The sequence below is a fragment of the Pleurodeles waltl genome, chromosome 7 (genome assembly GCF_031143425.1).
Source record: "Pleurodeles waltl isolate 20211129_DDA chromosome 7, aPleWal1.hap1.20221129, whole genome shotgun sequence".
NCBI classification, from domain to species: domain Eukaryota; kingdom Metazoa; phylum Chordata; class Amphibia; order Caudata; family Salamandridae; genus Pleurodeles; species Pleurodeles waltl.
In genome coordinates this window covers 1,140,099,266-1,140,113,725 of record NC_090446.1, presented here as the reverse complement: position 1 = coordinate 1,140,113,725, position 14,460 = coordinate 1,140,099,266, and the positions used below count along the sequence as shown (strand labels likewise).

Here is a 14,460-nt window from a genome sequence, read left to right as displayed (position 1 = left end):
TATGTTTCTGTTTTATATGTTTGCTACTTTGAGATATGACAATATTCTTGGTCAGAGTGGTCTGGGGTTCAAACCAACCTAGTGTTATTCCAAATTTTCGAACCCTCGAAGCATTTAAGAAGAATGAGACTGTTTATTTACTTGGCGTTTCTCCTTCCCTGCCACACTCAGACTTGCTTTGATTACTTTTCAGTTTGTACCAACGTGTTTGCTCCATTAATCTCCGAGAGCGGGAGTGGGGTGGTGTTGGTGGCGAGGACAAAGATAATTTTTAAACCGTTCCCTTCCAATAGTATCACAAAATCATGCTTCTAGCAACAATGTATGTTTTTGGTGAAGTTGTAAGACTGCATTGGTTTTCAGCAGCCGGTTCTCTAAGAGGCCTGTCATCGGAAGGAATGTAATGGTATGGGCTAAACTATTTCAAAATTATCTGCTGCTAGGAAAATGTATACCTGTTACTGCAACAGATAAAAAATGTGTGTAGATTTAGCAAGATGACATAGAAGCAGTGAACAATGGTATACGGTAGAAAAGACACAGAAGCAAATATAGTTACATTTTATTTTTGCAGCATCTGTGTTAACCACTGTGGGTTTGTAGTTTACATGTAACTCAAGTTTGATGAAACTGTAAATGCAACCTCAGTAGTATAAAGAGATCAAATAAATCCTGCCAGATTAGAACAAAGTGGTAACCTGAAAAATCGCACATAAATCTGCATTTAGCCACTGAACAAACCTACCATACCAGCTAGAGCAAGGTTAGTACCCAAGTTACATAACCTGTGCTACCCAGGTAACACTTAATTTGTCCCGACGTTTATACATTCTAGGGAGATTTTAAGTGAGATTACAATCCCTAAAACGTTTGGATCAATTTATTCATAAATTTACTTATGCTCAAATATGCAATGCAACCAGCTGCAGCTGAGGGTTCACCATGGCTTGATGCAGCTCAAGGATACGTAGGAACAACTTTTGCATCGGAGAATACCTCTACAGCTCGGTGAGACTTAGGTTGTTTGAATGCAACTAACAAGGAACGTCAGAGTATGGTAGATAGGACAACTAAAGCTAAGAGAAAACATTTAATTGTTAACTGGGAGGCACGGTGGAAAACAAATAATTTAACAAAACAGCAGAATGGCAGGCTCCCCCAAAACTGGTGAAAGTTTGCAAGCGCACCAAACATGCCAACGCAATTTACACATCTAAGTCGAAAAAAGTGCGACACCCTCATCAATTTAAAGAAATACACATTATCAGGAAGAAAATGGAAAATTCATACAATCCATAAATAGTAGGTGCAAAAAAGCCTGCAACAGAAATAAGAGTAGAATGCAACGTCACACAATGCCATGTCTACTGTTCACAAACAGGGCAAGAGAGAAGGGGATATAAGGCACTCTCTCACCCTGTAATGATGAAAACACTAACCGTTTATTACAGGAAAGAAACCACTGAAGCAATAAAAACAATAAACAAGTGGGCAAGTTTTGACTTCCGCACACACCCAGTGATATCGCGAGACAAGCGTTCGGCTAGCAGTTTGCGACTGCCTCTTAAATACATTAGGGCGGCGCGGAAGACGAGGGAGGAAGCACCACACGGGGGCAGCAACACAGAAAAGGGATGGGTGGGAGGGAAAAGAAGAAATAGTATCTCAGTCAGCTCGAGCAGTAGACGGGCACTCATTAAGTTAAATCAATCTGTGCTTGCTCTGTGTTCCACAGAAAGGAACGGAAGTGGTGCTTTGCCCGCACTGGCCAGTTAGCAGCAAATAGTGATACTAAAGTCAAACCATGGCAAGCAATGGGCAGGCTCCAAGCCCTTTATTATAAACAATAACGTTTTGCAAGTGAAAGCATATGCACAGGCTCAACCTAAAAAAGAGCTCTAGGTGGAGCCAGTGCATCATAAAAAAGAGGGATGCTGTGGGAGGTGGCTAACTACTAGGAATGTGGCAAGTTAGAAATAAAAGACAGACCAAGACCTGTAGTTATAAACATGACCAATGGGCCTGAGGATAAAAAGACACCAGCTGGCAAGGTATTCTAGCAATCAGTCTGCCTTATGTTGAACGTAAGAAAGTGTATATACAACATGAAGGGCTGTTTAATAAGGGGTTCAAGTAATAGATACAACACACTTACAGACATGAATACAAACAAAAAACATGTCACAGTATCAAATAGACAGTAATGTGATCCTCCTTAATTACTACTGCAGTGTGTAGTGTAAATTGTTACCTATGTGAAACAGTAAAACAGTAACTCATCAAATTAATTGAATCCATCATTGCCCCCATGAAGGGGGTCTATCCAGCTAAGCCAGAAAATGTGGTTGAGTTGGAATGTCACCCCCACGACCTTAGGGCTGATTTGTTCAGTAGTCTGCCAATGTACCTCTTCCACTTGGTGCTGCCTGTGCAGAAATTATCTTTGTCTCCCTCTCCGGTATTTCACTTTTTCCTGGTCATCCTCCTTCCTCTCTGTAAATGTGTGCTCCTCTCACATTCTCCTTTCTCAGCTTCGCACCTCCCTTTCTCTACCTTATACCTCCTTCTCTCTTGCCCTTCTTCTTCATACGTTTGATTGGCATGTCCCATTTCTCTCCAGTTTCTGACACCCTGCTCAGTCTCCCTCCATCACACTGTCCTCTAGCTCACCACATGCAGAGAACTTCTTCCCGGCCATAGGTTTACTGTACTCTCTCATATCTTCCTTTCCTACTTCCTCTGACAGTGCTGCCAAGTTTCTCAGGTGCATGCACCAGAAGCTCATCCAGTTTAGGTATTTACTTTGGATCCAGAGATTTGTAGTAGTGATTTGTTCATGGGATAAACAGGATAACAAATCCCAGAACACACAGCAGAAACCTAGACAGAATGAGCTACTCACATGTGGACCTGGGAAACTTGGGATCTCTGGTATTTTTTGTTCTTACCTTTTTTCACACATTCTTCTCTTTAAGATCCTCCCTTCTGTCGTACCTACACACGTCTCCTACCATCTAAGTCTCACTCACGTACTCACACTGCACTCCTAGTGAACACCCACACACACAGTCCTTCCTCTCTTATTCTCTTTGTCTTAATTTCTTTCTCAAACGACTCTTATGCACTGATTGCAGCCACCAACATTCCTTGCATTCTGCATTCTCTTGTTCACGTCCCTCTTTCTCAGCTACAGTTTCTCACATACATGGTCACTTTTACACTTTCTGGCTCGTATACACACAGGCACAAACACTAGGGTGGTTGCATGTTTACTCTCCCAATCACTATTGTAAGTGTCGAATGATCACTTCTCAAACTTACACTGGTGAAAATAAATCTTTTTTCTACAAGTTGCCAACGTCAGCTTAGAGGCCCTGCTAATGAAGTGTGAGGGAGAATCCTAAACAGGATTGTAGACACAAGTCATTGAAGAGATGATTTCAAGATGGAAACAGATATTGAGAAAAACGAGCATTTATAGACTGCTGGACTTGTGGTGAATCTTTGGTTCACCAAGTATTGAGAAGTACCTTTGACCTGTTAGAGCCAGTAAAGGTTTGGGCCTGCTTAAGCCAGATGGCTGGCTCTTACTTGGCCCGAGATCCTCATTGAGCCTCTAGACAAAAATAAGCTGAGCCGAGAAACTATAGATTCTTCTGCCTCCCCCTGCGCACTATCACATCATTCCACAAGACTCCCTGGGTGCACCAGAGGAGAGGCTCGTCATTGGTGCTAGCTACAGGGCTTTAAGTGGGCCAGGGCCCTATAGGGGCGCTCAGTACCTAGGGAGCACCCGGCTCAGTACCCGTTTTTTAGAACTACCTGTTCAAAATGCTGAGGACTAAAAGTCCTCCATGTAGATCCCCTTGTAACCCATGAAGCGCCCTTGGAGAAGCTAGATGAATTATTCCACAATGGCTGGTTGACATGCAGCAAACCACACCTGCATTTCTGTTCTGTGCAGGCTGATTTCTGCCTTCCACATGCTGAAAACTTACATGCAGCAGTTAACGTACAATGTGCTTTAAGTATAACTTTAAAACGGTGGTACAGAAAATGTAATTCACTTTTTGGTTGACCAGTTGGGAAAGAAGCCAAGACCATCACTTGTAATATAGTGTGGTTGTGACAGTGTAGCGTGAGCTGGGTGAGTTTAGTGTCCGTGCCCGGCTGCTGTAGGGTTGAGCAGGTCTGCAGTGTGTACTCTGTGTGGGGCCCCTGAGTTACGAGTGTGCATCCTTAACATTCAGGGGTGTAGTGTGAGTTGCAGAGTGCAGTATGCTTAGGTGGTGCAATGTAGGTGCGTTAAGGTGCATCATGAATGTTGTGTGGTGCACAGTGTGAGTGATACTGGGTGCACAGCAAGTGTTTGGGGTACAGTGGTGCGGTGGCATGCAGTGTGAGTTGTGGGGGACTTATTACTGCCTTCCCTCAGGTCTAATTAATAATAGATTTTAGAAAGACCTGGGATAAACACATGAGTAAGCAGAGTGCAAGAGCAAAGATAGAGCGAATTGTAAGAGGGGTCTCCAGAGATGGGCCTACCCGTCTTTAAATACCACACCATCTAGGTCTGCATTCTTCAATTTTCCTGAGTGATTGCTCAGTAATAACGGTTGTGGTCATGGACTAGTGCCATGGGATTTCAGTCTTGATCAACACACTTTACAAGCGAAGTACATAAATTCTTGTCAGACCTTGCTGACTAAGATGTCTAAATGCTTGCCTTTTCAGACTTGTGGAATACATTTCTTGTTTCTAGTCTGCACTTACTAGTTTGCTGTCTTAGATATTGGTTTTAGTGATATTATCATATCTTATATTTTTTTATTGTGCGATTTTCTATTGATGTACTTTTTTTTTATTTTGCACCTTTTAAATTGTCCTTTGCAACTGTTGTCTGTGTTATTAGTACTACAGGAAAACATTACATTGAATAAATGACGGGTTGATGTTTAATGAAGCTTGATCGTTATTCAGCCTGCAAACTTTTAGGAATCGTCGCTGTCCACTTCTAACCGACACTCTTGTTTTACCTTCAGCGGCAGGCGGATGATGTCCAGAGGAAGGAGCATGACAAGAACACAGTCGTCAAACTCTCGCAGAACATCCAATCTGCACTTAATGTACGGACCTATCTATTGCCTCTTCCACTACCTGTTGCCTTTTAACGCTTCTTCCTCTTCCCACATGTGGTCTAGAGCCTGCCTCATGCTGTGATTTGTTCTCTGCTTTTCTGCACAGGACTATGAAAGCCAAGCGGACAGATACCGCTCAACATTGGATCCTGCCCTAAGTGCTTCAGACCCCAAAAGATCCCGCATCTCCCCACTGCAGGAGAGCATAGATGCCCAGGTGAGACCAGCATGAAAGGCTAATGGGTATGCAAGCTGTAGTGAAGGTTAATAGACATAAGCCATAATTTTCTACCCTATGATTTAAAGTCCGATTAGTCATGGCTGTGTAATATAGATTCTAGAGGGCTGAATCCACAGCCAATTTTTAGGACAGTCATGGATTACACTAGGTGTCCAGAGTAGACCAACTGCAGCCCTTTCTGTCTCCCCATATGTGTAGTGTTAAGAGTCTGACATAGTTATCTGTGGATGGGTTAGTGCGTGAGAAACCAAATTGGCTAAGGAAGGTAAGGATGTTGAATTGTTCACTCCTGCTTATCTGAGACCTGGGTCTTCAAAAAGTTCTAGTATTTTTTGTTTGAGCATAAATTAAGGCCCAAAAATCAAAATTTGCCTTGGGAAAAATAAGGCAAAGAGAATTATTTCCAAACCGCTGGACATTTAACCTTTTGTAGAGCAATGTGGACCCACGGATTTGATGAAAAGGTATAGGAATTCGTTCAGGAATCCAAGTGTAGACCACCGCTTAGAGGACTCCCTAACTTCCAGATGGCATGCAAATTAGCACGTTGGCGATTTGCCACGTCACCAATCTGATGAATCCAACTTATGGAAAACTGAAGCTTGTCTGCTTCATATCCCAGTTGCGAGGATCACAGTGGACCTTGCGTGGGGTGTCTTCTTGTTGCTTTCCATCTCTAGAGTTAAGCCCATACAGAAGATGTTGTCTGGATCACAAACAACCACAGTTAACCAGCCAGATGATACAGGGACTACAACTTTGTTTTGCAATTTTTTTCAAATTGAAAATAGTTGCCATGTTTTCTGTGGGGACTCTGTTGAATTTCCCCATAGAAAGTTAAGGTTTCAGTCCCAAGAAAATCCCTTTCAGCGCTTGATCATTTAGAATTGACATTTATCGGACTGACAACGGTTTGGGTGTTCAGCTCTAAGAAGGGTGCTGGTGAACAGTATTTGGGTGAATCATTTGTTTTTGGTAACTAAATGGTCTTAGAGTAGGAATATTGAGCTTTGCATAGATTCTCTTCCTGGCACCACCTTAACATTATCTGAGATAACCAGCTTATTGCCCTGCGGTTCTTGAAGTTAAGTCTTCAAGTGAAAAAGCAGGAGAAAGTTTATAAGGGAAACCTTGATGAGTTAAAAAAAAAACTAAGGAGGTACTGTTAATAATTCAAAAAATTCAAATTCCTCTGGTTTCAAAGTCCTCTAGGAGTGTACCTAGGGGCTCCATTACTAGCAGTATGTTGAACTGATTGAAATTCCAACTCCGGCATCAATTGAGGCACCGGGTTCACTGGTACCAGTATTTTCAATATTGGTTGCAATGTGCATAATTTCCTACCATTATCCTTTTCATTTCCCTCCATCTTACTATAGACAACTCCAGCGGTGTGTCCGTTAGACAGCATTGTATACCATACCCCAAAGAGCCAATTTTTACTCAAGGTTGGGTGGATTTCGTATCAGTCTTGTTTTGTTGCTCCAATTTACTGTATTGTTTTTCTCCCATTCTGTGTTTCACCTGCTCACAAGAGCTTGTGCATTTTCACCGTCAATAGATTCCTCAGTTATCCTGCCCAAAACGCAGCATAACAAACAGGCCCACGTTTTGCTGCCTTTCATAGTCATCTAGTGGTCACTAGAAAAACTGGAAAATGTGGAAAATGCAACATCAGTCTTCACAGACATTGAGGACTGCAACAACATCGATGTAAACAGCCATCGAAGACTACTGTAAATAAGCACTGGCGATGTTGATTAGTTGCGCTTGTATGCGAAGAAGTAAGACCAATTGCCATTGCCAATGCTTGTGGTATTTGTCCTTACTCTTAAATTTCCCTTTACGCTCATAAGAATGACCGTTCACAGAAGGCCTTAATGCAGAAATCTGAACCAAAGATTTTAATTAGCTGCTTCCCCTCTCACTTTGTATGTGCAAACGCTTGTTAAGTCAGAAGGGCCGTATTTTATTGGGATATCCAGCTGCACCAGGCGCAGGCAGAACAGCACAGAAATAGCAGGACCCTGAAAGGTTGAGGGGATAAAGGCTAGCAACCTTCTTGCAGATTCAATGGGCAATTGATGTACAAGTTTCAAACTACATTTGACTCAACAAATATAACAAGTTATGCTAAGGGATGTCTGGAAGAGGCACGTCACTCCAAAAATGCCTGGAGAGAAGAGGCACATGGGAATTTTTATATATACATTAACGTAACTATACCCTAAACTCATCAAGCTCTGGTCCTATATTTTTGTTACTTTTTTGGAATCAACAAGGCCAAATAGTCATTGTATTCTGTAAGATGGGATTTTGATTAGTTTCAAGAAAAGTGGTTAAGTCTGATATTATGGTTTTTTTTAATACAATTTCAGGAAGGTGTACCTGGTTCAAATTGTACATCATGTTACTCAAGGGAAGGCTAAGGGTGTGAGGCGGAAGGTAAACAGAGGGGACAAGAGTAAATTCACACACAAGTGGTACCTGGCTAATTCTAGTCAGGCTGCAGAAGTACATATTTGTGAGCAGAGATGGTGAATCCCATCCAGACATAGAATGCGCTAATTCTGGGCCTTGCTTTTTTATATGACTTTGAGATACATTATGTGTGATTAAGTCCTTTGTGCTTCAAGTGTCCAACCATCCTAACACTCTCTTGGTTAATCTGTAGGAAAAGGACCTGGTTAAACGCTACACGGAGGCTACAGTGGAAAGCAAGCAGCAGCTTAACCAGCTGGAGTACGCACAGAAGGTGCTGGATAAGGTATGTTTTGCAAGTTATCACATTGACTCCATGAGGAATGGTTGACGTGTGTGTAAAGGAAGCCTGTGATAGGACGTCCAGCATGATTATGAACCCACCAAAGTTGGACAAACTACTGTGGTTGGTGTGATTCCACAGAAACTGTAGGGTTTAGTGGGAGTGCCAAATGCGGACCAACATTGGAAGTACCAAACCTGAGAGGACTTAAGCGTGTTGCGTGGGCAGCCACAATTTGAGCAGAAAGAAGGCCCTACCAGTAAAACTCCTTCATTTCATTAGGCCTAGTTTATACATTTGCAGTAATGGATATGTACAAATAATGCAGATGTGATTCCCCCATCTCATTATGAGTGTGGGGAAAGGCTATATGCCTAATAGTGAAGCCACCACTGGTTCCATCATTAAATAGACTAGGCCGTCACTTATTTGATCATCCACTCCATTTAGAGTGGTTGCCACCGGCATTACTACTTTACTTGAAAGTTTTACATAGAAAATCTTTTAAATTTCCCATGTGTTCTGGAATAAAGTCTCAATAGGTTGGATATATTTCTATTGTGGATCCTGTAGATGAACCCTCACTTTTGGGTAAGGGGCAGAATACATTTCAGTTAGCTCCGTTTGTAATGTTAGTTCCACCATGGAGCCGGAAAGAGATCGTAGCCACACCCACCCCCCCCCCCCCCTCCTGGAGGCCATTTTGTGGCATGCACACAGAAGATTGCAAGAAGGGACGTGAAACCACCTCTATGGCAAGAACTTAAAAGCGGCATGTTTTCTATACCCCACAGCAAACTGGTGGCCTCACCGTTGGACTAAAGGCAAGCCTCTTTGACAATTTTTTTTTAATCCTGAAAGTTGTCCAGGTTGGTGTGTGTCTTTAGCCGTTTAATCAATTGACCTGTAGGTTAGACAGAAACCTCTGTACTGGGCGTATTAACCTAAGTTTCTGTAAGTGACTTTCATATTTCTCAAATCCTAATGTATTCCTTGTTTGACTAAATATTGTGTGTAGGAAGTTGGCTCTGTATGTGCTATTTCAAAGTAAGGAATAGCATGCACAGAGTCCAAGGGTTCCCCTTAGAGGTAAAATAGTGGTAAAAAGAGATAATACTAATGCTCTATTTTTGTGGTAGTGTGGTCGAGCAGTAGGCTTATCCAAGGAGTAGTGTTAAGCATTTGTTGTACATACACATAGACAATAAATGAGGTACACACACTCAGAGACAAATCCAGCCAATAGTTTTTGTTATAGAAAAATATCTTTTCTTAGTTTATTTTAAGAACCACAGGTTCAAATTTTACATGTAATAGCTCTTTTGAAAGGTATTGCAGGTAAGTACTCTAGGAACGTTGAATCATTACTTTAGCATGTATACTTTTCACATAAAACACAATAAGCTGTTTTAAAAGTGGACACAGTGCAATTTTCACAGTTCCTGGGGGAGGTAAGTTATTGTTAGTTTCAACAGGTAAGTAAGGCACTTACAGGTTTCAGTTTTTGGTCCAAGGTAGCCCACCGTTGGGGGTTCAGAGCAACCCCGAAGTTATCACACCAGCAGCTCAGGGCCGGTCAGGTGCAAAGGTCAAAGAGGTGCCCAAAACACATAGGCTATAATGGAGAGAAGGGGGTGCCCCGGTTCCAGTCTGCCAGCAGGTAAGTACCCGCGTCTTCGGAGGGCAGACCAGGGGGGTTTTGTAGGGCACCGGGGGGGACACAAGATAGCACAGAAAGTACACCCTCAGCAGCGCGGGGGCGGCCGGGTGCAGTGTGCAAACAAGCGTCGGGTTTCCTTCAGTTTTCAATGGGAGACCAAGGGGTCTCTTCAGCGATGCAGGCAGGCAAGGGGGGGGCTCCTCGGGGTAGCCACCACCTGGGCAAGGGGGAGGGCCTCCTGGGGGTCACTCCTGCACAGAAGTTCCGTTTCTTTAGGGGCTGGGGGCTGCGGGTGCAGGGTCTTTTCCAGCCGTCGGGAAATGGAGTTCAGACAGTCACGGTCAGGGGGAGCCTGGGGATTCCCTCTGCAGGCGTCGCTGTGGGGGCTCAGGGGGGACAACTTTGGTTACTCACAGTCGTAGAGTCGCCGGAGGGTCCTCCCTGAGTTGGTTGTTCTCCACCAGTCGAGTCGGGGTCGCCGGGTGCAGTGTTGCAAGTCTCACGCTTCTTGCGGGGAGTTGCAGGGGTCTTTAAATCTGCTCCTTGTAACAAAGTTGCAGTTCTTTTGGAGCAGTGCCGCTGTCCTCGGGAGTTTCTTGTCTTTTTCGAAGCAGGGCAGTCCTCAGAGGATTCAGAGGTCGCTGGTCCCTTGGAAAGCGTCGCTGGAGCAGGTTCTTTGGAAGGCAGGAGACAGGCCGGTAAGTCTGTGGCCAAGGCAGTTGGTGTCTTCTGGTCTTCCTCTGCAGGGGTTTGTCAGCTCGGCAGTCCTTCTTCTTGTAGTTGCAGGAATCTAAATCTTTAGGTTCAGGGAAGCACTTAAATACTAAATTTAAGGGCGTGTTTAGGTCTGGGGGGTTAGTAGCCAATGGCTACTAGCCCTGAGGGTGGGTACACCCTCTTTGTGCCTCCTCCCAAGGGGAGGGGGTCACATCCCTAATCCTATTGGGGAATCCTCCATCTGCAAGATGGAGGATTTCTAAAAGTTGGAGTCACTTCAGCTCAGGACACCTTAGGGGCTGTCCTGACTGGCCAGTGACTCCTCCTTGTTTTTCTCATTATTTTCTCCGGCCTTGCCGCCAAAAGTGGGGGCCGGGGCCGGAGGGGGCGGGCAACTCCACTAGCTGGAGTGTCCTGCGGTGCTGGCACAAAGGGGTGAGCCTTTGAGGCTCACCGCCAGGTGTGACAGCTCCTGCCTGGGGGAGGTGTTAGCACCTCCACCCAGTGCAGGCTTTGTTACTGGCCTCAGAGTGACAAAGGCACTCTCCCCATGGGGCCAGCAACATGTCTCTAGTGTGGCAGGCTGCTGGAACCAGTCAGCCTACACTGAACAATTGGGTAAAATACAGGGGGCATCTCTAAGATGCTCTCTGTGTGCATTTTTTAATAAATCCAACACTGGCATCAGTGTGGGTTTATTATTCTGAGAAGTTTGATACTAAACTTCCCAGTATTCAGTGTAGCCATTATGGAGCTGTGGAGTTCGTTTTTGACAGACTCCCAGCCCATATACTCTTATGGCTACCCTGCACTTACAATGTCTAAGGTTTTGCTTAGACACTGTAGGGGCATAGTGCTCATGCACATATGCCCTCACCTGTGGTATAGTGCACCCTGCCTTAGGGCTGTAAGGCCTACTAGAGGGGTGACTTACCTATGCCACAGGCAGTGGGAGGTTGGCATGGCACCCTGAGGGGAGTGCCATGTCGACTTAGTCATTTTCTCCCCACCAGCACACACAAGCTGGCAAGCAGTGTGTCTGTGCTGAGTGAGGGGTCCCTAGGGTGGCATAAGACATGCTGCAGCCCTTAGAGACCTTCCCTGGCATCAGGGCCCTTGGTACCAGGGGTACCAGTTACAAGGGACTTACCTAAGTGCCAGGGTTGTGCCAATTGTGGAAACAAGGGTACATTTTAGGTGAAAGAACACTGGTGCTGGGGCCTGGTTAGCAGGGTCCCAGCACACTTCTCAGTCAAGTCAGCATCAGTATCAGGCAAAAAGTGGGGGGTAACTGCAACAGGGAGCCATTTCTTTACATTGTGCTATTCAGTTATGCCATTGCCCAGATATAGCTTTTCTGACTACTGATGATGGGAAGGCACTCACGTCAATGGAATAAAAAAAGCTGAAGGTGAAGGAGAGTTTAATTTCATAAGGTCTTTTTTACACTCTTTAAACCACTCCCATATAAATATATAAGAACCACCAGCAGCCCTATATGGCAAATATTTGACTCCTGTGGGCACCCACTAAACCACTAGCGGAAGCCAGGGACCCTCGTCTAAGCAAATCCCGTTATGAACTTCAAGCCAATAAACAAAAATACAGAAACAACTATAAACAAGTATACATCAAACAAATGCACATATTCCGAAATACCTTTCTTAATTCACAAGCAAACATAATTAAAAAATCAGAATTTTAATTGTAAGTGGAAGTTAAAGTTTTTCAATTTTTTTTTATTTCTTAAAGTCAAGCAGTTTCGAAAATTTTAGTATTTCAGTTTGTCCTTTTTGTTCCTATTGCATGCTTTCTTTTTGTTGGCGCATACCAGTTCTTCAAATGAGGCCACCAGCAGTCCAAACTAGATTCCGCTTGCAGTACTTGTGTTTCTCCCATGAATTAATATATGAATACAGACTTAATTTTTAGTATCTAATTTAAAAGCTCTTCTCATATACAGAGCATTTTAAAATGTTCAGTCATGCTTTTACATATATATATATACAATATATATATAAATATATATAGCATATGTCCCTCAGGCTCCTATTAGCTGTACATTGTGTTGATCATGGATTATAACTAGTAATGAGTATGTGTGTGGAATGGATGTGCTTCTGTGTGGAATGTGGGGGTAAACAATGTTGTATGTTGGTTAATGTATGTAGAGTATGGCTTTTGAAGGGTGTAGGCTTAGCGAGGAGGACTTAGATGCGATTTTACTTTTTGTCCCTGATTTGTACTTTTCATGCTTAACATACGTACTTAGTGTCGGGCTGACCTATAGGGCATCAGGTAGTGCCTGATGAATTGGTCTGAAATATCAGTGTATGGTCCGGTGTTGTTTTGGCGAAGTGGGTTGGTTTTAATGGGCGTCGATTCACCAAAATGCCAGGGGTAGCAGAAGTGACATCATACACTCTTTGTCCTTAATGATGTCACATGAAGTAATGTAATATGACCTAAACCCTCATGACATCACAATATTTGCACTCATTCTTACCCTGATTCACTGATTCTCACTCTCATGCTCACTCGTACTTTGACACACATATAGAGTCTCACTCATCCACCTCTACACACACACACACACACAAACTAAAATACATGCTCACACATACACATGCTCTCTCACTGAAACTCTCTCTCGCTCACACGTGCGCACATAAAATATATTGAAAAGTATTTTAATTTACTTACCTGAGATGCCAGTGTAGGTTCCGTTCCAGGTCCTGCTTTTCCACTTTTTTATTACATTAATAGTGAAAAATATATATTATTAATTAGTATTAGTGTAATAAAACATGAGCAGAAAAAGAGGCTGGAGCCTGACACTGGTAATGCGAGCCACCCCTGTGTTCTTGGTACTAATTTTGCCACCTCTGAGGCAAAGGAAGTGCCAGGGGTCGCAAAGGGCAAGCCAGAGATCACAGCAGCGACCCCTGATGACCTCCTAAATGACATCCCTGCTGGTTTTTAATGTTGGGTTCTCCAGCACTACTGCAAGCATTGCCTGGAGCAAACACAAATGCATGGAATTCTCCATACTTAGCAAAATACCCATACAGCCTGTCTTACAAATTTAAAAACTGGCCTGATTTACAAATGTTGGCCACTTTTTTAGCTTTCTGGTTTGCTAATGGGGGCCTCTTTTATTTTGGTGTCTGAGCCTAATTTTTGTCCTAGTCTGACCCTATGTCCACCTTCTCTGCCTCCAGTCTTATTGTTACACTGCCAACAAGCGTGTAATCGGGAACAGCGAGGAGAGTGATGTATCACTGAGAGAGTAACCGTGTTGATTGGATTTTCTCACATGTTGACTGGGCATCAAGTAATGATGGTGCTATGCTGTTCCCTAATGTGCCTTTTTTGGAAGATACATTAAACATTGAACTCAGTGACACAGACCTATTTTGTGATGGTAAAAATAGGCAATACGCTGTTGCCTGACTTATGCCTTCATGGAAAGCAAACCACCTCACACATCACATCACAAGTATGCCTGCTGACTGGCCATCTCAACACTGACAACAAGGTTGTGAAGCGTTTCAGTATTTTCATGTATGTGTGCTGAATGGTAATTTCACAATGGTTTGACTGCAGGTCTTCATCTTATAGCAGGAGTGTTAATATTACATTACCAAGCACCTATCTTTGTTGGTGAGGGCTTATTGCAGTGATTGCCACATGATTTTCACCTCAGTAAGTTAGTGCACTTTATACTACGTATATCCACACAACTGTATGTATTAAAATGAGCCTGGAAGTTTCTTGGCTCTAATGCTGTATTTATTTAATCCATAATATTGTATTCTTCCTGTTAGAAATGGGGTCTTTGGTTGGCAGTAAGGTTACCCCCTGTCCAAGCAAGGACCCTCACTCTAGTCAGGGTAAAGGAGAATCACCCTCAGTTAACCTCCGCTCACCCCCTTGGTAG

The 14,460-nt window shown here is 43.5% G+C and overlaps 1 protein-coding gene across 1 annotated transcript in view; it reads left to right on the top strand.

The window, feature by feature from the left end:
- Positions 1-14,460, top strand: part of EVPL (envoplakin) — a 142,236-nt gene that overhangs the window by 111,817 nt on the left and 15,959 nt on the right. Inside the window, exons 19-21 of the mRNA XM_069200203.1 lie at positions 5,043-5,126; positions 5,245-5,355; positions 8,054-8,146. Coding sequence (XP_069056304.1) covers positions 5,043-5,126; positions 5,245-5,355; positions 8,054-8,146 — 288 coding nt within the window. The remainder of the gene's footprint in view (positions 1-5,042; positions 5,127-5,244; positions 5,356-8,053; positions 8,147-14,460) is intronic.